The 26,999-nt window shown below is 43.1% G+C and overlaps 1 protein-coding gene across 1 annotated transcript in view; it reads left to right on the top strand.

Annotated features, from left to right (window-relative positions):
* DCDC1 (doublecortin domain containing 1) overlaps positions 1-26,999 on the top strand; it is a 1,639,395-nt gene that overhangs the window by 94,510 nt on the left and 1,517,886 nt on the right. The window contains exon 3 of the mRNA XM_086955816.1: positions 25,345-25,626. Within this exon, the coding sequence (XP_086811942.1) occupies positions 25,345-25,626 (282 nt within the window). The remainder of the gene's footprint in view (positions 1-25,344; positions 25,627-26,999) is intronic.

Raw genomic sequence — 26,999 nt, 5'->3', positions numbered from 1 at the left:
CATAATGGACCTCTCAGTTTGGAAAGTTGATATTGCAGCTTTCAGCTCTTATTGATGTAAGACCACGTATTGGGGAGGTTGGACCGAGCACATTCTGCAAGGTCACTCCAGATTTTGCTGAACACTTTGTGCGAGCTTAAACACTCAGCACCCTTTATTCTTTCTAGCCTGTGGTAAGGTATTTGTCTTCTCCCTTATAAACATAGTAAAATTGGCATACACTTGATTGGTAAATTTAATTCACCTGTAGGTCCTTAGTATATGGTACTACAGGTACCCAGGGCCTGAAAAGTAAATGGCAATAGTGGGCTGAGCATTCATTGTGCACCCACTAAAGTAGCTGCCTAAAACATATCTCAGGACTGCCCTGTAGCCTTAGTACCGTTTTAAACAGTCATTTCCACCCGGCAAAACAAACCTTTTGCCAGGCCTAAGCCTTCCTTTTTTTATACATGTATGACATTCCTCAGGTGGGACCTAGCAGTTCATAGGGCAGGGTACATGGTATTTAAAACGCAGAACATGTGCACTTAAGTTTCACAAGTCCTGACAGTGAAAAACTCCCAAAGTAGTTTTGTAGCAAGGCTACTTCTCCCCTAGACTAACAATATGTTACCTTCATTCTGGCATGAAATAGATAACTACTTCTTCTACTCTTTTGAATTATAATTTAAAAACCTCTTCAATGCTAAAACCTGATTTTAAATGCCTATTCTGAAAATGCCAAATTTAGGAAAGTACACAAAAAAGTGATGGATGGAAAGCTTGAATTAATCTGAGCCACTGGTAATTACTCGGGGCGCATCCAAATCCATTGTTATTTTGCCCACCATGTCTCCTCAGTTTGGTCCCAGCTATATACAAATCGGTTTTGAACCTGCTCCAAATGGAACCGTCCAGGCCAAACTGCTGAGCCAGTTCCTCCCTGAACCAGAACACAAGCAATCCAGGACCAGTTTCATCCTAGTTACATGATTATCAGCCAGGTACAGCTTGGCTCCAGAGACACAGGGTACACGGGACCCACGTCTGGGCATACCCATCCTACTTAGGACGACACATAAAGTACACAAAAAGTGATCGATGGAATCCTTGAATTAATCTCAGCCACTGGTAATTACTTGGTTTTAGCCCAATCCATTGTTACTTTGCACACCATGTCACCTCCTTTTGGACCCGGCTATATGCACATCAATCTTGACCCTACTCCAATCAGTTGCTAGGCCAGTTAACACGGGCCGTGGAATTTTTTTTGCATATTTTATGGAATTTTGTAAAGTATGGCAGGAGCTCCAGAAAGGATGACGGACCACTGTGGAAAGAATTTTGTATACAGAGCAAAAGACATAAACACATAGAAGACATTATCCTTGCAGGCAGTGTTATGCAATCCAACATGAAGATATTGCATATCTAGTGAAAGCCATGCATATCATCAGAAATATAGAATTGAATAGAATTGTAGGAGGAAGGTATGACTCTAGTTTCTTCTTGTATTGTTTGCCTTTGATCCTTTCTTGGCCAGTGTAAAATATTTTTCTGTACTGGAGTTCAGTTTTTAGTGTAGTAATAGAGGTCTATCAGTTGTTGATTAGGAAATATTCAGTACTCATGCACAGTTAAAAAGTCTTAGCGTCACTTGAAAATGTAGATGGATAGGGCCTGCCTTAACTATGCTGGTACTGAGTTTTAGACTTACCGGATGTTACCTAAGAAAGCTCTGCCAGGGATATATTTTTCTTCAACTGACAGACTCTTTGTTTGGGGTTTCCTTTGCTCATGATGTTTAGGGATCTTCCTGAGCTAGTCAATTTATGGCTCAAGTATGCTAGGGAATTTAGGTGAAGAACCCCATTCTTTCAGGTGTGCTGTTTTAAAGAAACATCTGCCTTTCCATTGTATCCCCATTACTAATGCATCCAGGGGAGTGATGTGGTAAAATTTCCACTTGCTGGTGACTAGAGGTGCTGCTTCACATTTCCAATAGAGGTGCTGTCAGTTTTTGGGGGACTATCTGTTTTTGGGGAAGTGCAGTTAATAGTCTGTTTTTCTAGTTGATAGGTGATAATACTAAGGATTGGTGCACCTTTGAAGTCCTTTCAGCAATTTCAGTTGGTAAAGAGTGCAGTTTGGAGTGGAGGAAGCAAAGAACAGGGAGTGCATCGTGGATGGTCATCGCTACAGAGCGAAGAGCAAGCCCAGCGTCGTGAATGGTCGACCATGTAGCATGAAGATCCTGTTGGGTGTTACAGACAGTCATTGCTGGAGCTTCATGCTGGTGGTCACCGCGAGCTGTCGATGCTGTAGAGCAAAGTGCAGATCTCTCGTTGCCGATTGTCACTGGTGGTTCCTGTAGAGCAAAGAGTCAGGTTCACCGACACTTCGCTTTGGTGATTGTCGTGGGTGGTGTGGTATTGATGCAAATGGGCCCATTTACGGTCACAAACAGCCAAACGTTTCAGGATTTCTCCTTTTTCTTCAGAGGAGTGCATGACGATGCCAACCAAGGGTCCAGGACCTAGGGAGGTGCTTCTTGGGGATTAGGGACTCACTTTAACTTAGGCCAGCAAGACTCGGGCAGGTCCAGTTGCAGGTCCAGTTGTGGCTGGTCAAGTGGGCAGTTGCAGTGAGGACTCTGGAGCTTCCTGTGTCCTTGTAGCTCAGAATAGGAGGCCAGCCATCAGACCCTTGGAGTCACTCTGCCTGGAATGAAGGGAGCACACCCAGTCTTCCTTCTCAGAGCTCAGGGCAGGCCGCAAGCAGCAGCTTTGAAGTGGGAGAAACCTCCAGACCTCTCCTCACATCTGGTTCTGGAATTTCCTTTCTTCCTCTGACTAGCTCCAATGTGTCTTGGGTGACAAAAGCTAGTGTGAAGTTATTTGTGAGTGCAGGAGACAGCCCCTATTGAAGTGCAAGTGTAGTAGGTGACTGCTCCACCCTCACCCATCTTCTCAACACCCACTCCTCTTTGTGACTCTAACTGGAAGAAATATACAAAGGCCGACTGGCAGCAACACCTAGTCATGTAAACCAAGACAAAGTTTGCAGGCACCAAATGGTTGAGACAAGAAAAGGCCAACGTTCTAAAAGTGGCATTTTCATAATTGTGACTTAAAATTCGACTTTACTATTGAAGCGGATTTTAAATTACATTTCTCTAGCGACCAAACATGATATTTCTACCTGTTTCAAAGCAAAATATATCACTTAATAAATGTATTAAGGTAAGAAAAATGTTATCCTATGGGAGTGGTAGGCCTTGCAGTATTGAACAACACATTTGTGGGTTTTCACTATTAGGAAATGAAAAGCTTAAATGTACATGTCCAACTTTTTAAATACAATGCATCCTGCCCAATGTGTGGTTGAGGGCCTACCCTAAAGGTAACTTATGTATTAAAAATTGAGTTTTAGGCTTGGCAAACGTTTTATATTGCCATGTGGAATTAGCAATTTAAAACTGCACCCAGGCTGCAATGGCAGGCCTAAGACATGTTTAAAGGGCTGCTTAAAAGCGGGGGGGGGGGGGGACAATCAGTGCTGCAGGTAGGGTGACCAACCGTCTGTAAATTTCACAGACTGCCCGTAATTTGGGCCTGTTGTCCCTGAAGAATTCTTTCTTTTGGCCTTAATTTTGGACTTCAGAGTGAGCTGCCCCCTTCAAGCAGCCGGAGAGTCCTGTACTCTCACTGCAGGGGCCTGCTCGCGCTCCTGCTGAGATCAGTGGTCTGCAGCAGCCCCTCCCCAACCTGGCACAGGCTTTTATCGGCCCATTATCATTCTGTATTTTGGCCTAGTTATCACATACAGAATGATAATGGGCAAGTGACAGCATTTGCTGGGCCTCCTCCTGCCAGAGCCCAGGGCATGGTAAACTGATGTTGTTTAGGGGCTCCTGTCACCTCACCAGGGGCCAAGCTTTGGGGTGGGTCGAGGTTTCATTTTGGCCCACGTTACCCAGGTGCATCCAATATGCAAACACAGGTATTTAAGCTTCACTCAGGCACACAGATGCAGTGCAAGGTCCTCTCAACCTAATATAAACTTATTTTGACTCATGCTTGTGTTGGTTGGCTATTCACTTATGTAATATTGCGCGACCTCCTCTGATGTGTTTGTAAAATGTACCTTTCGTTCCTAATATTTGTCCTGAATCCTGAACTTCTGTCCTGAGTTTGTGTTATGAATTTTGACCCTTTGTCTTGAATTTTTACGCTCACTGTCCTGAATTTGCACCCATGCCAGTTAGTCACCCTAGCTGCAGGCCCATAAGTAGCATTTCATTTACAAGCCCCGGTGCACGTTGCACAACTTTACATCTTTCCCAGGGACTTCTAAATAAATAAAATGTGCAAATCATCTGTTAGCCAATTTTACCTGTTACAAGGAGTGAGCACACCCTCCTCTTCCCACCCTCCATACTCTCACTTTCCCCGCTGATTCTTCCATGTCTCTTTGAACGTCTAGAGCTTCATATGTCCACTAGCCTATGTCCGTGCATCCCTCTTCCAAACTACACGGCCTGCCTTTGCCAGCTTTCCTACACACCCTACTCCCACCCCAATATTTAGCTCACGACTATGCGGCTGTACGCTGATGTTATTCACTAGTATGTCATACCTAGACCTCCACGATTGTTGATAATTCTCAAACTATGTACATTTATTTCTTCATGCTATATGGTGAGATGCTATGGTCATACTGAATGACCAATATTACTTACACTTCGGAAGGTATTACAATTTGCAATTGTTGTATATAATGTAAAACCTAATAAAAACATTTAAAAAAATATAAATGTACATAAGGAGTGAGCACAAGCAATTTAGCGGATTTTTTCTCTTTGATTTCCATCTGTCATAGGTTTCTTAACAAAGGGTTTTGTAATACCTATTTCTAAGGACGTGTGTACAAATCTTAGAGGACAGTTTATTATATTCAGCCAGCTTTAACCTAGACAGATTAGGTTACTTACACAATTGAAGGGATTTGTGTTTACAATGTTCTTTTCCTTGGAAACAAGTAACGCAGACCATGATAGGAGCAGGTTGCTTGAGGACAAAGGGTGGTTAGTTCTTGCTCAATCATAGATACGTTGGGCCTCATTTATGAGGCTTTAGCGCAGGGTAGAGCCACACTGAAAGGAATCTTGCGGAGCTGCCCTGCGTCAAAAGAAAAGAACAGGAATGTGCCATATCTTTGAGATAAGGTGCATTCCTGTCCTTTTCCCCTGCACTGCCACACAATGGGCTGCCAGGCACCAATGCTGGCACCCTAGGGGTAGAGGTGATTTTTTGTGTGCAGGAAGGGACACCATCCTGCACAAAAACAATCACGAGAGGTGTTTTCCTCTTTCCATGCGGGCTGCAGAATGCGGAACACATAGCATGGAAAGAGGAAAAAATTAGGAGAAATATCATTGCGCCTCCCTAATGGCAGCCCTGGTCTGCTGTTAGAAATTGACGCATTCTCAGGTTTGCGATTCCTTGTAAACCTGGCAGTGGCGGCCAGTGAGATTTTAAAGTGGTGAGGCCTAAAAACATTCTTGTACTGCCCTGCAGCGAGAGAGCCTGAACAACCTACGGAGGGTTCGGGGGGTTCTCCACACAAGAACATTTTTAAAAAAGAGTGGACAAATGGCGCATCTTCAAGCAAATTTGAGAAAGCAGGAAGGTTAATAAAGCAATTGTTAATTGCATTGCTATTTCCCTGTCAAGCAGCGTCAAACCCCTATACATCTCCCTTCTATATTCATTGTCTTTCTATTTCCCTGTCAAACACCAGCACACCTTGTATGTCTCTTCTATGTTCATCGCCTTGCTATGTCCCTATCAAACAGAAGCAAGGTCCTGCATATCTCTCGCTGTTCTGTTCATCGTCTTGCTAGGTCCCTGTCATGCAGCAGCACAGCTGTATGTCATTTCCCTTAGATTTTTCCCCTCCCACCACTCAATTTTTCACTTCTAAGGACTGTTAATGGTTGCTTGCAGAATAGGACATATTGTTTTTCTCTACCAATAATTGTGTAACGCTTTTCCACACTTGGTACATAGTACACAATAAAGAAAAATAATAAAAAATACAGTATGGAGGCCATTTTTAAAGACAGCAAGAGATGGAATTAACATATGTACTAATTTGAGGGGCTCGCAGTTATATCTAAGTATTGTGGGAGGAGACATTAAAGGACCATCCACTTGTCCTGCAGATATTTAGAAATATGTTGTTGCTAATTGCTCAAAATTGAACTTGGCTAATATCGAATGAAATGCAAAATCGTGAGGAGAATCAACTTTCTGTCTAGAAGCTGCAATGGAAAAGCACAGTCTGCACATACCCATTGCATGGACTTTTCTTAAGTAATTGTCGGCAAGATTCCCAAACAGAAATACATCAATAATCCCCTTTGTTGGGGGTGTTGCTTGAGGTCCACCAAGATGGCCTCACTTTACAGGAGCTCATTGCCTCGTTGAAACCCCTCAACCTTAAATCCTGAATTCCATATATGCAAGGTCCAACCTAACTAGAACCTGTGTCAAAAGAGATGATCGGTGTTGTGCGCTGATACTTACTGCAAGTGAGATCCCAAATAGTCTTTGTGACTGCTGAAATGTGCTCTTGCTGTCTCTGACTGCTGGTTGCCTGGCAAGACCAGGGGCATCTTTGAGAGTTTGACCTGCCGCAAGAGGTTCAGCCAAATGGCCTGCAAGAAACGAGGCTACCACAGACCACTATGAACTCCCACACTGCACTAACCCACATCAGGGACATAGGCTCAACGTTGTTGTTTTCTAGGCGTTGTTTTCTATTCAGACTGTTAAACCATACCAGAGTTCACATTCTGAAATGAGACGAAGATGTACTAATTGCTAAGTATATGAAGTAAGGATGTTGAACTTGTAAAATCAATCAAAGTGTCACCAGTGGTTTGTAATGCTGTAAAACTCAATAAAGATGGTTAAAAAAAAACAGAAGCGAGGTCAGTACTGCGTCATTGCAGGAAAGGTAGGTCACTCCTTGAACTCCTAAGATGTTGCATTTCCTTATGTCCCACTTTGAGATAAAAACCAAAGTATTACCCTAGGGGCCTCATTTCACTTGGGATGCACACAAGCGTGCCAAGGATTACAAAATATTAAAACACAGTTTAAGGCAGACACGTGTCTCGTGGGTCCTATCAGTCGTGACTCGCATTGTTCGCGGGAGGGGAGGGAGGGGTTCGCGCAAGAGGAAGTATCCTGGGGGGTTGAAAACCGATATTAAAAACGTACCTTACCGATCCCACGCCGCCTCCGTTCCTGGCAGGGTGGCGGTCCCGGTGGCTATGCACTGCAGCGAACGAGGACTGGGACGCTTGAGAGTTTTGTACTCAATTCACAAGCACTGAGTAAGAACACCCTTTCCGGGTTTGTGCAGTAAACTAAAGTCTGCACACAGGTTACTGAACGCAGGTGGAGGAAATAGACATCCCAGCCCAGCAAGAATGAAGCCAGGGCCAGGTCTACGCACGCACAGGACTTGCACAGCCTTGGCCATACTCCATTCTGTTAGAGCTTCTTACACCCCCCCCACACTCCGGACTGCGACAGGCCGCTGGCGCAGTGTGGCATTGCCTCTCAGCCAATACAGACGCTGCTCCAGCAGTGCCAGGATTAGCTAAGCAGGGATACTCACCGCCCATTAGGAGACCGAGGGCTGCGGCGCTGATCAACCCTCGCTCTCTTAATGCGCAGCCGCAACCCAGTAGTGCGCATGACTGGGCTGGTCGGAAAAATTATCTGACCGAAACACAACATGTGCATTTGTGCATTTGTGCGCTCCGCTGAGTCTGACAATGACATGTCAGTCAGAATGACGTCGGAGTCAACCAGCTGGCTGCCCCGCCCGTAATCCCCACCCCCTTCCAGTCTGCTAAGTGACTGCCTCTGCCTCGGGCGCATCCCAGGAGGTAATAATAGGCTATTATTACCTTCTTTTTGGGGGCCAGAAATTACTTGTGTGTCAACGCCCCAGCGTCCTAATAGACGCATCGCCACTGAAACCTGGGAATGCTTCAGATTCTATGGGTACTGCATGGGAACACCCACAACAACACCCATAGAACGCCCCTTTCACACAGTGTTCTGTGTGAGAAGGGCAGATATTTAGAAGGCCATGAAGAGCCAGGCAACTTACCTTTGCGAGGCCTTGTAAATATGCTGTGGCCAATTGCGCCACTGGAGCGTCAACAAAGTGATGCTCCGGCAGTGTAAAAGTGCTGCTTGGGCGCTCATAAATGAGGCCCTTTCTTATTTTCAAAACTTTTCAAATTGTTCACTTCTTTCAACAATTAAGTTATAGTTTGGGTTAATTTGTAATGTTTCAGAATTCTTTTAGTACAGTTGTTTAGGTCCGTATTGTTGTTGTATTTAATTGGGATTTACATTTTTCAGCTTTGTTCATAAGGACATTTTGAAAGGCTGTTTATTTAGTTTTTTGTCAGGGTTTGTGAGCAGTGGTGCCCCCCGTCTTTGCATTAAAATAATCTTCTTCTTTTGGATTACCATTTTGTTTTAAAGTACCCCAGTTTCCACATAAGTCACCTCTAACATAGGCCCTAGGTAGCCCATAGGGCAGGGTGCTGTGTAAGTATAAAGTAGGACATGTACTTTTAAATTTGGTATATCCTGGTAGTGACAAACCACTAAAATAATTTTTCACTACTATGAGGCATACTCCTCTCATAGGCTAAAATTGGGAATTCCTTAATAAACTTTTAAGTTGTAATTCCTGATCAGAATCTAATAGCTATTTCATGTTTTATGTCTTTGGAATGGTGATGATAAACCCTCTTTAATGGTAAAGCTGGCTTTACCATTACTATTTTAGAAATGCTATTTTTAGAAATTAGGCATCTCTCTGCTCTTACTGCTCTGTGACTCTGTGTGCCTGTAGCCTATCTCCAACATACATCTGGGAAGGGGTGACAGCTCCACTTTATGCATTCCCTCTAGACAGCCACAAACACAGGAAATATGGGTGGGACAGAGAACTCATCTGCATTCTGATAGCTCTCCCTAGGCAGGAAGAGCACAGGGGAGCTGACACTTACACCTGAATAGGTAGCGTCCTGTTTCTCACACAAAGGGGTGAATACCCCAGTCAGATAGCCAGGCAGACACGGCTGGTATGAAAAGGGACCTATGCACTTTAAAGGCCTGCCTTGAAGTCAGCCCCACTTCTTAGGCACAGCTGGGTATAAGTACTGGGGCTCTGACCCTACCAAAACAGTACACTACTGTACCTGTGAAGAACTCAGCCAGGAGTAAAGACTGCTGTGCTCCAAGGATTGCCACAGTTTCAAGACTACTGCTCTGAAGCAACTGCTTTCTGCTTTGTTGAACTGCACTGCTGCCTGCTGATCGTTGCCCTACTGAGGACTGGACCCATCTCACTTGGACCCAGAGTGACCCAGGGCTTGCTGGCTTGCCCCAGTTCTGTAGCTCCCGGGCCATCAAAGACTTCCTTCAACTCTGCAACAACACCTGAACTTTGCCATCTTTGAGTCCTGCCCTGCCAAGTAGTATTAACACAGTCTTGGGCCCTTGAAAGGTGATTTCTGCTGTCCAGAACATTCAAAACCGATGCAGTGAGGACTTTGATCCAAATGGAACCGGGGAATTACCCGGTGACGTCGAAGCAGGAGCAATCGATGACATCTCCTTGATGAACTGCACGGCTTGACGCCGATGCACATCGCGGCTTGACGCCGACCGACAGTATGGCTCAACGCTGATGGACAGTGCAGTTCGACATCAACGAGCACCTGCATCGTAAAGGAGTTTGCCGTTGATGCCTTCCTAAAGTGCGCAGATCGGAGTAAACGCTTTGCTTTCATCCACGGGATTGACGATGATGTGGCTCCTCCTCGCATCGAGTCTTTGACATTGACGCTTGCTCCATCCAAGGTAATTTTTCAGAAAGACCTGCCTGAGTCCATTGGCCTTCCTGCCGACCATTGCCGTTGGCCTAAACTTTGGATTTACCCTGGTCTAGACCAACCTCAAGTAAACCCTTAGCGCTATTGACTTCTAAGCACTATTTTGGTTTATTCTTTATGAATTAATAACTCCGGTTCTACTTATTGGATTTTTTTTGTTTTCGTCTTGTTTTACTCATACAATTATTCTCTATTTTCCTAAACCTGTTTGGAGTATTTTTATGGTATTTCTATTGTGTTACTGTGTGTATGTGTTCCACGAATACTTTACACATTGTCTCTTTAGATAAGCCTAACTGCTCTCTGCCAAGCTACCAGAGGGAGTCATAGGTTATCTCTTAGTGTGTAACTAGTTTACCTTGACTAGGATTGTGGTCCCTACTGGGACAATGTGCATACCTCTTCCAACTAGAGACCCCATTTCTAACAACCACATTTTCCCTCTTACATGTTTGTTGTTGGAAATATGTACCAAAATGTTGGAGACCGATATAAAAGTGGATAAACTAGTCTTCTTGGCTATGCGGCACTTTTCCAAAGTATATTTCTTCTTGTGATGAGGTCGGGGAGATATCCTTTCCTGTGAGTGGGGACATTTGTGTTTTATGAGAAGTCATAGAGCCCTGACTGACACTGACTGTGGTTCATGCTTCTCATTATCGTGCTATTATTGATAATTAGTGGTGGATGTTTTCCTGAACCAATCTGAGCTTGGAAGGACTTTTATATAAGGCCTTTCATGTTGTTTATTCAACTGTGTTTCCCATTTCAAGTAAAGCCTTACCCTTGCTTTTGGTCTCAAAGGTTTAATTTTGTAGTGAATCCCACTGAACTGCTTTACAATGTTTGTACAATGGTTGGGAGGTAAGAGAGTGATCCATCTGCTTTGCTAAAGAAACAGTATCCTGCAATATGTAATTTTTCCTGTTTTGAGCTTTGTGACATTTTTTCTGTGAAATGGCTCTCTCCAAGAGCAGGTTACATGTCACATTATTAAGAAAGAGACAGTGTGAAAACTGTGGGAAGTAGTTAAGGTTTGGGTCAGTGAACTTTCCAGTGGGATCCAGTTGTCATCCTGTAAGAAACTCTTCGCATCCAACTGATTTTTTTAGTTATGACAGGAACTGATGAAAAAGAGACTTGCCTGTCTGCCATTGCTGAGGAGAACACCTAAAACAAAAAGAGCTGTTCCAACCAATAACATAACTTGCTGTCCCATCAGGACTTGCTCCAAAGGCTGATGCTGTAGTTCCCTGAGATGGCTTAGAGCAATCTTTGGGTCCTGGTCTTTTGGGGGCAGCTGCATGCCTGTTCAGGAACGTACCTCCAGAGAGGCTAAATGGCTGGAATGAGAATCGCCTGTAACAAAGGACGTTGCTGAAGCTAGTTCCAAAGATCAAGTTTAACTAGTGCACTACAGGGGAGACTATGACTGTGAAGACCTGTAAAGTGGTTGGATAACCACTAAATTTGTTTCCAAGATGGTTTAAGTAATCCAAATCTGATTGGGATGGCCATTATGCCAAACTAATCACATACGAGAGTGGCCACTTCATCTAGGCCAAATCTATTGGTATGTCCTATTTGCTGAGAAAAAACATCTGGTTTGTTAAAAGTACTCTTACCCACTGGATTTTACTCCAGTGGCGTGCGTCATCATTGAGTCCTCGCCACAGATGCTAGTATTGTAACTAGGCGTGCTCTACCTCGTTTGTGCGAGGGAGCTATTTGTGTGGTATTTTTTAGTATGGCCTAGGGTTGGGGATCTAAACATTAAAATTGTCTCAGACTGACCACAATCAAAGTATTGTCCTTTTTAGGTCTCGCCTGTCGATGCGCATGCGCATCGAGCTTGTGAGACTATGGGGATTCCTTGCAGTGCCCGTGAAATTTAAGCTCAATGCGCATGCGCATTGACATTAAAAGCACGTGCACATGCCCCCAGCCGCCTGCCTTGCATGTCTTTCCCCTCAGGCGCACCCCTCCCACACCCCCGCTCCGCCCCCTCCCCTGCCTGCCGTGTCGCATTTCTTCACGGCACCTCCTCTCATCAGTTCCCCAGCAGCATCTTTTCCCCAGCCTGCCGAGAGCAGCTCTTCCTGCTCCGCCCTCTCCCCACTCACTCTCCCCTCACGACGCCCCTCCCGATCCGCCCCTCCCCACTCTCTCTCCCACCACTCTAGCACTGCTTGTCTTCCGTGAAACTGTCTGTTCTGCCTCGAGCGGAAGACTTTTTTGTTAACAAAATTCTACAGCCTTCGACATCTGTTCCCCAACCCACAAACGCCAGCACCTCCCCTCTCTCTTCCCGGACACAGCCAGGCTCGCAATTACACTCCCCCTCCCCAGACGCCAGCACCTCCCCTCTCTGTCCCTGCACACAGCTTCCCGGACACAGCCAGGCTCGTAATTCCACTCCCCCTCCCCAGACGCCAGCACCTCCCCTCTCTGTCCCTGCACACAGCCAGGCTCTCACAACACAATAAACGAAAGACTTGAAAATGAAATCGTCGACAAAAACAAATAATCACAGACGAATTACAAGCTACATCGCCGTATACATTCCCCATTCAGCAGGCCTACTATTCCCCCCCCCTCCCTCTACAGCGTGCTACGCAAAAATTTGCGATTGTATCTATAGCCTTGCACCTAAAAAACATTTACTATTTTGACATCATTATAAACGAAATAAAAGACACAGACTCACTCCCATTCAGCAGGCCTACTATTTTCCCCCCTCCCTCTACACAGCGTGATTTGCCGCAAACTTTTGAAGTGGTGTTTTGTATTGGGAAAATCATAAATATTGTAAAAGAGAAAGACGATGAAGACATATGTTCAGACTAAAAATCGCATGTTGGCAGGCTATCACATTTTTGTACAAAGTTTAAAATTAAATATTTGTGTGTTTTAAAAAAATAAAAAGGTGTGAAATACAAATTATAAACCTCTATGGTCTTTTTTTCCGTACAGAAGTCACAACTCATAACGACAACAGCATTACTCAGCAAACAAAGGTCACACAAACAGAACATGTACGCTTTCACCAGGCACACACACCAACAGCTATCAATGCACGCCTTTAATAGGCATACACCCACACTAACAGCCATCAGTCCATGCTTTCAACAGTCACACACACCACCGGCCGTAAGTGCACACTTTCTACACATTTTTTAACGTACCACACACATTTACAGCTATAAAAGCATGCTTTGGTGCTGTTGAGTACTGCAGTAGTATGTATGAATGAGACTGTTGGTGTGCTAAATACGGCTGTGCTGGTGCAGAGTGATGCTGTGTTGTTGCTCAATGTTACTGTGGGGGTGCATAATAATAATGTGGAATTGCTGCGTGTTGCATTGGTGGAAATCAGTGATGCCGTTGTTGGGAGAAGTGCTACTGTTGTAGTGCTGAGTTATGCTGTGGTGGTAATAATTGAACACCAACACAGCACCACTCATCACCAGCACAGCACCACTCATCACAACAACAGCATTACTAAGCAACACACTAACATCACTCTGCAACACAACAGCATCACTCTACACCACCACAACAGCATCATTCTGCAACAACACACTATCACACTACAACGACACAGAAACACTTACCACCACAGCACCACTCATCACCACAACTGCATTACTCAGCACACAAACGTCACACAAACATAACATGTACGCTTTTAACAGGCACACACAACAACAGCTATCAATGGACGCTTTCACCAGGCGTACACACACACCAACAGTCATCAGTGCATGCTTTCACCAGGCATACACCCACACTAACAGCCATCAGTCCACGCTTTCAACAGTCACACACACCACCGGCCGTAAGTGCACGCTTTCTACACATTTTTTAACGTAGCACACACAATTACAGCTATACAAGCATGCTTTGGTGCTGTACAGTACTGCAGTAGTATGTATGAATGAGTCTGTTGGTGTGCTAAATATGGCTGTGGTGGTGCAGAGTGATGCTGTGTTGTTGCTCAATGGTACTGTGGGGGTGCAGAATGACAAGGGGGTATTGCTGCGTGTTGCATTGGTGGACATCACTGATGCCGTTGTTGGGAGAAGTGCAACTGTTGTGGTGCTGAGTTATGCTGTGGTGGTAATCATTGAACACCAACACAGCACCACTCATCACCAGCACAGAACCACACATCACAACAACAGCATTACTAAGCACCACACTAACATCACTCAGCAACACACCAGCATCACTCTACACCACCACAACAGCATCATTCAACAACACACACTATCACACTACAACCACACACAAACACTTACCACCACAGCACCACTCATCACCACTACAGCATTACTCAGCAGACAAACTTCATACAATCAGAACATTTACGCTTTTAACAGGCACACACACCAACAGCTATCAATGGATGCTTTCACCGGGCGTACACACACAACAGTCATCAGTACTGCAGTAGTATGTATGAATGAGACTGTTGGTGTGCTAAATACGGCTGTGGTGGTGCAGAGTGATGCTGTGTTGTTGCTCAATGGTACTGTGGGGGTGCAGAATGACAAGGGGGTATTGCTGCGTGTTGCATTGGTGGACATCACTGATGCCGTTGTTGGGAGAAGTGCAACTGTTGTGGTGCTGAGTTATGCTGTGGTGGTAATCATTGAACACCAACACAGCACCACTCATCACCAGCACAGCACCACTCATCACAACAACAGCATTACTAAGCAACACACTAACATCACTCTGCAACACAACAGCATCACTCTACACCACCACAAGAGCATCATTCTGCAACAACACACTATCACACTACAACGACACAGAAACACTTACCACCACAGCACCACTCATCACCACAACTGCATTACTCAGCACACAAACGTCACACAAACATAACATGTACGCTTTTAACAGGCACACACAACAACAGCTATCAATGGACGCTTTCACCAGGCGTACACACACACCAACAGTCATCAGTGCATGCTTTCACCAGGCATACACCCACACTAACAGCCATCAGTCCACGCTTTCAACAGTCACACACACCACCGGCCGTAAGTGCACGCTTTCTACACATTTTTTAACGTAGCACACACAATTACAGCTATACAAGCATGCTTTGGTGCTGTACAGTACTGCAGTAGTATGTATGAATGAGTCTGTTGGTGTGCTAAATACGGCTGTGGTGGTGCAGAGTGATGCTGTGTTGTTGCTCAATGGTACTGTGGGGGTGCAGAATGACAAGGGGGTATTGCTGCGTGTTGCATTGGTGGACATCACTGATGCCATTGTTGGGAGAAGTGCAACTGTTGTGGTGCTGAGTTATGCTGTGGTGGTAATAATTGAACACCAACACAGCACCACTCATCACCAGCACAGCACCACTCATCACAACAACAGCATTACTAAGCAACACACTAACATCACTCAGCAACACACCAGCATCACTCTACACCACCACAACAGCATCATTCAACAACAACACACTATCACACTACAACGACACACAAACACTTACCACCACAGCACTACTCATCACCACAACAGCACTACTCAGCAGACAAACGCCATACAATCAGAACATTTACGATTTTAACAGGCACACACACCAACAGCTATCAATGGACGCTTTCACCAGGCGTACACACACAACAGTCATCAGTACTGCAGTAGTATGTATGAATGAGACTGTTGGTGTGCTAAATACGGCTGTGGTGGTGCAGAGTGATGCTGTGTTGTTGCTCAATGGTACTGTGGGGGTGCAGAATGATAAGGTGGTATTGCTGCGTGTTGCATTGGTGGACATCAGTGATGCCGTTGTTGGGAGAAGTGCAACTGTTGTGGTGCTGAGTTATGCTGTGGTGGTAATCATTGAACACCAACACAGCACCACTCATCACCAGCACAGAACCACACATCACAACAACAGCATTACTAAGCACCACACTAACATCACTCAGCAACACACCAGCATCACTCTACACCACCACAACAGCATCATTCAACAACAACACACTATCACACTACAACGACACACAAACACTTACCACCACAGCACTACTCATCACCACAACAGCACTACTCAGCAGACAAACGCCATACAAACAGAACATGTACGCTTTTAACAGGCACACACACCAACAGCTATCAATGGACGCTTTCACCAGGCGTACACACACAACAGTCATCAGTGCATCCTTTCACCAGGCATACACCCACACAAACAGCCATCAGTCCACGCTTTCAACAGTCACACACACCACCGGCCGTAAGTGCACGCTTTCTACACATTTTTTAACGTAGCACACACAATTACAGCTATACAAGCATGCTTTGGTGCTGTACAGTACTGCAGTAGTATGTATGAATGAGACTGTGGGTGTGCTAAATACGGCTCTAGTGGTGCAGAGTGATGATCTGATGTTGCTCAATGGTACAGTGGGGGTGCAGAATGATAATGTGCTATTGCTGCGTGTTGCATTAATGGACCTCAGTGATGCCGTTGTTAGGATCAGTGCTACTGTTGTGGTGCAGAGTTATGCTGTGGTGGTAATCATTGGACAACACTCTACAACGACACTGCAGCACTCATCACCACCACTCATCACCACTACAACAATACTCACCAGACAAACGTCACAGAAACAGAACATAAACAGTGCATACATACTACCAATCAAAAAAATTAAATGTGAAAAAAAAATGGACAATGCAGAGCGGCGACACAAAACACGTACGGCGAAACGCAAGAGAAAAATAGCCAACAGCGACATAAAAAATTATTTTTACAGGAGGCGAGCTCAGACGGAAGTACACTACAGGACCCGCATACCAGAACGACACGCGCAAACATAACTCAATGCATGGCGAAAAGACGAACTAAATAGCAGCCATTGATAACATAAAAAAACACACTCTAAAGAAAGGAGCCGGACAGAAACCAAGTGCGAGCAAAGAAAGACCCCAAACAATAATTAGATTCACATCACAAAAAGGAAATTCATAGCCAAAAGTGTAACAATTCACAAAGGCACTCTTTAATAATATGAAAATAAAATAGTAATTACCTGTCGATCGTAGCAGCTCATTCAGTGAAATGTAGAGAATAAAAAAACAACACACAAAGAGAACATAAACAGTGCATACATAATACGTTTAACTAAAACAATAAAAAAAAAAAAAAAAAGGCCAAAGCATAGCGGCGAAACAAGCCACATACGGGTCAAAACCACACAAAGACAAGGCAATTCGGAGAAAAAATAAACATCAGAGTGCGAGCTCAGGCGAAACGAAACTACAGGAACTGCATACCAGGAAGACACCAGCAAACATGAGTCAATGCATGGCGAACAATTAACTTAAAGACGAGCCAGTAATAGCATAAATAACAAGAAAACTGCCAGACACAAGGCAAGTGCGACCGAAATAATTGGAAAATCCAAAATTACATTACATTCACAGCAATAAAAACTTATACAATTTTGAGGACCAAATAACAAAGTCACTCTTTATATATATTTTTAAAAAAAGGCAATTACCTGTCGGTCGTAGCAGATCAGTCACTAAAGTATCGAAATCAGACTAACTACACACAAACAGCCACAGTGCATACATAATACGTTGAACACAAAACGTAGCACTGCAATTGGCTACATAGTAAACGCGAGACAACAGTTTCAAAAAAAATATTTAAAACATATATATATAAGAATTAAAATTCACACATAAAACATTACATGAACAAACAATAATTGGTCTTACCTGCAAATACACACGGAAGATATATGTAACTGACGTTAGCGTCAAAAACGTCCCACAAAAATGACGTATTACATTCAAATATTCGACGATAACAATTAGGATAAGCACTTTCGACAAATAATATATTTAATAAATTCATAAAAAATTGATATTAATTAAAATAACAGATACAAAGGGAAATACCAATAAAAACACAATACACTCAACATCTTTATAAAAATTTATTTTTGACAATAAAAACAGTATGTTGCACCAACTCGCACATATGCTAAAGGTCGAATAGCAATACATACAAAAAATACATAATAAAAGGAATACACATAACCATATACTACTTAAATACATAATCAAAACTTTCTCATTCAAAAACTTCTAGTATTGCCAAAGGTAATAAACAAGTACATACAAAAAATATAACAACGTAAAAAATTTAAAACACATAACACATACAAAAATATACATTGCTATATATAACATTTATAAACATTACAATTATTACAGCATCTATCGTTTACAACAGTACAAAAGTATATTCTAAGTAGACGGGAGAAAATACACAAGTCGCAATACAAAAAAAACAATAATACATCATAATAAAACACTACTACTAATAAGTATATACACACAAGTAATAATACATTCAAATTCATGTACTAAATGTTATAAAAATTATATCTTACCTGTCAAACGACGCAGCAACAACAACGGAAGAAGAACACGCCTTTACCGCACGAACATTCACACCAATCTGGAAGATTCCCCGTTGACGCACGTCAAACGCAACGCTACGTCAAAAAACGTAGCGCTGCGATTGGCTACAAATTACGTCACGCTAAACATTACATCACCTTAAAAAAAAGACTAGAGCGCTAATCTCCCTTACGTAAAAAACGTAAAGGGAATACATAGCGTACAACAGTTTTACATAACACAAATAAAACACAGTTTAAAAACATTCACTAAACACTTATAATACCAATACACATACACAAAAACGCACACACATTACATTAAAATAAACATTAACACATGCAAAAGACTCACATATGCCAATCACACATGCAACTCCACTGACACATGCAACGCCACTCACACATGCAACGCCACTCACACATGCTACGCCACTCACACATGCAACACCAATCAAACATGCAACACCACTCACACATGCAACGACACTCACACCTGCAACTCCAATCAACAACCCAACGCCACTCACACATGCAACGCCACTCAACAGAGCAACGCCACCCAACCACGCAACGCCACTTAACAATGCAACGCCACTCACACATGCAACCACAATCAAACATGCAACGCCAATCACAAAAGCAACAACACTCACACATGCAACGCCAAACATGCTACGCAACTCAACAACGCAACGCCACTCAACAATTCAACCCCACACATGCAACACCACTCACACATGCTACGCCACTGACACATGCAACGCCACTCACACATGCAACAACACTAACACATGCAATGCCAGTCACACATGCAAAGCCATTCAAAAAGGCAACACCACTCAACCAGGCAACGCCACTCAACAACGCAACGCCACTCACGCATGCAACGCCACTCACGCATGCAACGCCACTCACACATGCAACGCCACTCACACATGCAACGCCACTCACACATGCAACGCCACTCACACATGCAACGCCACTCACACATCCAACGCCAATCACACATGCTGTGCCACTCACACATGCTACGCCAGTCACACATGCAACGCCACTCACACATGCAACGCCACTCACACATCCAACGCCAATCACACATGCTGTGCCACTCACACATGCTACGCCACTCACACATGCAACGCCAATCACACCAATGCAGTACCAGTTTTACCCACACAAACCAACTTTCACACACACAACGCCACTCACACCCACGCAAGCCCACTCTCACACACACAACGCCACACTCACCCATGCAATGCCAATCACACACGCAAAGCAACTCACACACGCAACGCCACTCACACACGCAACGTCAATCACCCATACAACAACACTCACACATGCAACGCCACTCACCCACGCAACGACACTCACTCAAAACCACTCACACCCACGCAGTGCCACTTTCACCCACACTGTGCAGTGCACAATAGGTCTCGCAGTAGGAAAATTGGAGCTATTGGTTTTGTAAATCACTAAGCCCTTTCTGTTTTTCAAATGAAAAACAAACATAAAAGGCAGTGTTATTTGCAATTGTAATAGCTCAAAATTTACAAATGCAAGACCTATTGGCAACGCCTGGCCTTGAGTAAAGGACCAGTCCAGCTATTAATACACAAATATGCGAACATGGGTTGGAAAATAAAATAGTTCTTTCACAAAAAACATAAAATACACACATTACATCACTCTGCATCCTCTTAATACATTGATAGGAAACATAAACATACACACACAGTTAAATTACATTAAAAAATACACATAAGCCAGGAAAATTACAAAGGGAAGATCAATCACCCTTTTTTACACAAAAACACATATTAAATATTTCTTATTAACATACACACACTCATAACATCGCCCTCACACCCCAAAAAACACACACACCTTCACACACCCGCAATCACACTCACACAACATCACCCTCACACACCATCACACACCTTCAGCCTCACACACACTCACTCACACTCACCTGGGAGGACGCTCAGCTTGCAGGGCTCTGCTTCTATCCACTGCTGCACTCTCCTGCTCTCTAGAAAGGTGGCATAACAAAAAACAATGTCATCAAAATCACGTCTATACAAATCATGTGGCATTCCAAATGCTATAGGTGACACATTCACAAAAATTAGAACTATTGGCATTGTAAATAACAAATCTATCAATGTAGCTATTTGGAGAAAAAGAAACATTTACAACACCAATAGCTCTAACTTTTCTAATGCGAGACCTATTGCATTTCCAATGCTTGTTTTTTCTGGGGCTCCCTGACAAGTTTAAAAACAAAATGCTGATGCGAAAGAATTTTCTTATGCACCCTGCATCAGTGAATTAATCAACATGTTTCAGCCTTTCTGTTCTTGGCCCGGGCACTTTGCTTTCATCAGGACTAAAGTTTACTGAGGTCCCTCACAAGAGAAGTAAGGTATTATCTCTTATCTTAGCACCTATTTGGTGCATACTACATTAATTCCGACAGACATCTATATTATGCTACACACTAACTAAGACCTCCTGCGGTACTTCTCCAGTTCGGTTCCTGTCAGTAGGAAGAGCATCTCAAGAAGTCATAGTTACCTTTGGTCAGTGTAGTGACTAGATTCTCGATCACAATGCTATTGTCTAATAGTGGCTTCAAAACATGCTTTTGGAAATATTTTACAGGACAAAACTCCGTATTTGTTCTTTATGGAAGACAGAATGGTCCAAGAGTATCCCTTCAGCCATGATGCTATACCGTCAGATAGCTGCACACCCATACTACATTCTCAACTTTTTCAAGTCTCTAAAGGTGTTAATTGAGGTCTCCTACAAGCCAATATCACTTCCTGAAAAATTGGCTAAACACAATATTCAACGTCAACCTACTGAGCTTTTTCGTGCTCCATAAACGCTTCTATTTCCAAAGTGAAACCTTTAACTGGTACCAATTCTGACCCCACTAAATGTGTTCCTTCTCTATAATAACTTGGTTTGAAGTTTGAAATATTGATTAGCACTGGCCTCCGGCTTTAGCCTGACAACATGTGCTTACAGGTGAACCACATGATGTGCTGATGTCTAGGTTCTACCTGTAAAAGACACTTTGACATTTTAATTGTTTTTGCTATTTTTCCTTGGATTTAATGCCACTGGGTTTTCCTCACTAAATCTAATTAGAGATGCTTGTTCAACTTTTGCAGGTGTTATCTGATTTTCATTTAATTTTCTTAATCGAGTTTAGTCCTTGTTCCATGTTTTTCTCTTTATTTAACCTTGGTGTGGACTATTTTTTTTCTTTAACTGTATTGTTGTTTAGTTGGTACTCTATGCACAACACCTCATATATTTTCTCTGAAGATACAATTTCTGCTAATGCACTTCATCAAAAGGGAGCTAGAATTACCCTCTGTGAAACCTTTGGTTTTATCTGGGACCTATTCTACTAAGGAAGTGTCAGATCTCAACCTCACCTCACATCAAGACTGTGCCATCTCTCTCAGGTGAAAGAAGTGACCCAATTGGTGCCACCGGGTCACTCGCGACCACCTCAGCCTTCCATACAAATGAAGAGTCAGTCAGACAGTAGAGTATACAAACCAAGTATAGTTTATTTAGGTACACTCGATCGGAGTCCAGTCTGACCAGGCTCCTAGGATTGCTGCAGAGGGACTGACTTCAGCCAACATAGAGATACATTATGTATATTTCTAAACCAAGGAAATCCTGTCCATAATGGAATTTTACAAGCAAATGCAGCTGAAACAAAGATGTGCAGTAGGATGCATTTCGATTCCTAGGCCAGGCACACATTATCTTAGTGCCAAAGTCATTCTGTGGGTGCCTACCGCTAGACTGGTGGGAGAGGGCCTCTATCTAGTGGGAAATGTATGCGCTAATAAGAACACTGTGTTCATTAGTGTGGCGAAACTCAACTCCAAGGATACATAACCCAGAGAAAGCTGTTTTTTAGAAATGGCAAAGGATTAGTGTTCGATCATGACACAAAATGGCGCCTGTACATTAAATGGCATTGCGAATGCTAACTTATGTAAAACAATATAAGAACATGGTACATAGGTGAATACCTTAAATAAGAAACACCAAGTAGCTTAAACACACAACACTGGACTTTAGTAAGAGCAAACACATATTCCCAAATCACTTTCCTACACTGTCACCATTTTTGACTTCAAATAAAAGTTGGCATGCTCATGAAATACATGTACTCAAAAAGTGCTTTTTCTATCCTTTTCGGTCAGCAACCCATTAGACCACATCCTAAGAAATGTATCCAATCCACTACACTGAATATTAAGGACAGTAATGCACCCCACTGGATTTCACCCTAGGGACATTAACCATCTACAGTATACTGTGCTCTGTAGAGGCTAACTCATTACATTGCACTAAACCACCACATACTGTACTGCATCATAGATATTTTGGCATGCTGTACCACACTGCACTGTGACCTAGGGACACAAATCCACTCCACTACAGTGCATTCCAGCCCACCCTACTTCATTATACCGCAGCATTACTAACTAACCACATTCCATTGCATCCTAGAGACAGTGACAAACTTCTCTGACCCCTATGGACAAATTCCCAACACAATGACAGGAATCACAGAGGCTCTAACCATCTGTAATGCATTTACAATAGACTAATACACTATACCAGACTATAAGGATGTTTACAGACCACACTGCAATGCACTGTAGGCAGACTAACCTATCACTCCACAGTCCATGATACTGACATTCACTCACACACTACACCTTAGGGACGCTAACACACTTCACCAGTTGCACTTCCCACCACACCATACTGCCTAATAGATCCAAAAATGCACTGCTCTGTTGCCATTTTCACTAATTTAAGACACCACCCTGCATCTGATGGAGACTAAGGGCCTGACTTTGCAAATGCAATAGAGGACGCTATCGCCAAACTCTCAGTCCACCAGCCTCAGTTAGAGATGGGCTTACTATAAGCTCTGTGTCGATGAAGTCCCCATTGGCTTTGTTGACTGAAAGTTTCCTCTGCCCAACAGAGCAGAGGCCATTGCAGGAAAGCCATTACACTGCTCACTCTTTCTAGGAGGGGGGGCGTGGGGGGGGGGCTGTGTAATGTCCATTTTCTCTCTGTCACTGCCAAGTAAAACCTGGTGGTGACGTACAGAGAAAAAACGAATTACCCCATACCATGGCAGAAAAAAACCTAGGGTGTGAGGGTCATTAGTTTTTGTTTTTCAGACACAAAGTTGAGCTTTGGGAGTTTTTTTTCCAAACAACAACAAAGTTTAAATGTTAGGTGAATAGGCATCAAAACAGACCATGGCCATCCACTAATCCTGGCAATTGATTGCTGTGATGGTGGTTCCTTCAAGGTACAGAGATGACCGCTAGGCTAAACGTCACCTCTAGGATTGGCAGATGGTAGCCTGTCAGGGTTGCAAAGCTAATGCTCTCCGTCACCATAATGGACAGAGTACTATCCGCCAAAGCTAAATTAGGCCCTACCATGGTACACTGCACTACATACTGGGGGCCCTCCAGCTTCACTTATCGTCATTGTTATGACGCTGAGTTCAGAAGAGTTCCAAACTTCATTTATTAGAGATAATGATGCACCACCAAAAAATGCCCCCTGCAAATTCAGCTCCCAGTCTCCAACTGACATTCAAGTGAACATTACTTCCATGGAGACTGCGAACATTCCTGGCATAAGTGGTTTACATATATTTTAGGGACTGTGCAACAAGCAACTACAACAGGACACTAACCCAACAGACTGCACTACACTATGGGGAAACTAAGCCATCACATTGCCCTACATATTAGGGGCATTACCTGACCATGTTCCACTTAGAGGACACTACCCATACACCACATTTTTGGAATATCAACTGACCTCCCTGCACTACATCCCAGGGACACTCAGGAATAATCTGGAATGCAGATTTGGCATGAAAAAAGCTATCAAAATAAGCTAATGTTAGAACATATCTGAAATAAGGATGTTTGATCTCTGCCATCTCCTGTAAGTACAGGTCTAAAAAATATATAATCTAGTGAAAAATAAGACCCATATGACTATATAAGCTGCCAGTTTCCTACCTATTCATGAATGTACACTGTGAATGCTGGTCTCTAGGTTTACACATGGAAAAAAAAGTAGCTTTGTGTTTTGTGCCTGTCACTGCTGCTAGTGAAGGGTGGTCCCTTATTCCCGACAGATTAACCTGGCACATAGGATTTATATTTACTTTATGTTGAATAAAACTTTGTGCAGACAGGTTCTGTTAGGCTTGCCTTCACAACTTGCAACAATAATTAACGAACTTCATTCCAGACGAGGTTTTAATCCTTTCATGCAAGACCAGAACTAAGTTTATTTTAATGTGAGTATCCAAAACGCCACACAACACTTTTTGAATAAATGTATGCATCTATTTGTATAGCCCCAATGAGCGATGCAAGCTTTTACTAATTGGTCACTGGTTTTAGCACAGTACCCAGGTGCAAGCACGAGATCAAAGCACTGGGAGAATTTCCAATAAATCATTATTGTAAAGATGTCTTATTTTTAACAATCGATTAGAAGTTCCACCTAGCTTAAGTAACACATTTACACTGTTGGAAGGACAAATAGATGACAAACAAATGTTTGACTTCAAGTTAATTTGGTATAATGATGCTCACAAAATGCATGTAAAACCATTACAACTCTTTCTCAGCCCTTTTCACTCACTGGCACTTCTCCAAAGATGGGCCTCCGGCCTTTGCCACTTTATCTTTTTGAGATATGTGAATTTTTAGAGCATTTTGTGGCACAGTACTGTGATTGCATTGCTTAGTATGCGTATTTATATGAAGAAACCGGAATTAAACTGCGCGTTTATTTGTTTTTTTTCCCCAGTGTTCTCGCCAGAAGCTACAGATCCCCCTACATAAAGACGACAGGCGAGGGCGCTGAAAAAAAGCCTCACCGCAGACCCAGCGCTCGTATCCGTCCCCAATCTGCAGTAATAGCAAAAAGGTCAGGCTACGAAGATTGTTCCACACATCAAACAAAACCAGCTCAGAGCCATGATGGAATATCAGACTGCGACGGCTGCAAATCAAAGAGCGCAAACACTTCCTGTCTCGTGTCATCTCTCGCGCACAGCAGACCTACGAGTGCTCCGCCGGGTCAGCTCAGGTAATCAAAGCTGTCGCGTGCTCCTTTTAACTATGACTGGAGACGTGCTCTCCCTTACAGCGAGCGTCTGACGGATGCATTTACTAGCCCGTCTGGCACAACAGACTGACGGGTTTCGAATGCTTCATTGGGGGTGTTCCGTTTCTTCTTAAATACCTGAAAACGGGTCACTGGAGGCTTGTTCTGTACACATTGTTATTTAGAATGAACAACCTGGGCTTTGTTGGGTGTGAAGAAGGGTCATACTTGCCTCTCACCCTAGTAATATGTTGACAGGTTTGAGTTTTCCCTGGTTCGGAGCATATTTGAAATATGTGGCGAAATATGTATTGGTTCTGAGCCTTTTTGACCATTATAAAAACATTTTGAAAAGACTTGCTCTATGGCAGTGGTTCTCAACCTTTTTTACTGCGATCCGCCATTTGATCATTACTGGAATCAGGCGACCCCCCCACTGAGTCATTATTGGAAGGCAGGGACCACGGTTAAGCATTTTCACTTATTTGAACCCTAAAACATTACACAAAAAGGATAGAAACAAACATCCATCAAACAAATACACAACTGATTAAATATTTTATTTAGGCCTCACAAAATACTAAAAAATCCAAACTTTAATTTTAATGGGAAGGTTGGAGCTTTTCTAAATTCAATTAAGGCCACTCATCATACATAACTTATTCTATTTGATGCACTGCACAACCTTCACGATTCAAGGAAGATACTAACCTCATTTAATACCTCCTTTCATATCTATTCACATTTCTATAACATTTTCAATTTTTATATTTTACATTTTGCTTCTTTATGTATGTACACTTTATTTCGAAACAGTCACAGATTCCCTGAGAAGGCTTCACGGACCCCCAGATCACAGGTTTAAAACCACTGTTCTATGGTACTCCTTGGTGCAGGATGTGTACTACATGTACCCAAGAAAATGACAAAAGCTATTGCATTATTTCATGTTTGATTAGTTTATACTCTATGATATTGAGAAACAGCACTGATTAAACAAACAAGCCTGGTTTTGTATTTGTGTTATGGCCTTGTCAGTATTTGTTTTAAGTGCAATTAGTGTCATATGCGCTGTTTCATATTCACTATTTTTCGTAATGGTCAACTACATGACAAATTGTATTTAAGTACTTCCTGTCAGGCGCATAACTACCCTTCTTTTGAGTCCATTTGTATTAACATAATCATTGACTGTTTGAGAAACAGAAACTTCTGTTAGCCAGATCTAAAAGTGGCAAATGGAGGTTGTGAGTATTTTCATTATATATCCTATATATGTTACATGGTAGCCTACATGGAATGGTAGAGTAGCTCCTCCTAAATACAGGTGCCCATGGCTTTTTGTGATGAATGAG

Source organism: Lissotriton vulgaris, chromosome 2_1 (assembly GCF_964263255.1).
Source record: "Lissotriton vulgaris chromosome 2_1, aLisVul1.2, whole genome shotgun sequence".
NCBI classification, from domain to species: domain Eukaryota; kingdom Metazoa; phylum Chordata; class Amphibia; order Caudata; family Salamandridae; genus Lissotriton; species Lissotriton vulgaris.
The sequence above is the reverse complement of the archived record's forward strand: the minus strand, read 5'-3'. Positions and strand labels throughout refer to the sequence as shown.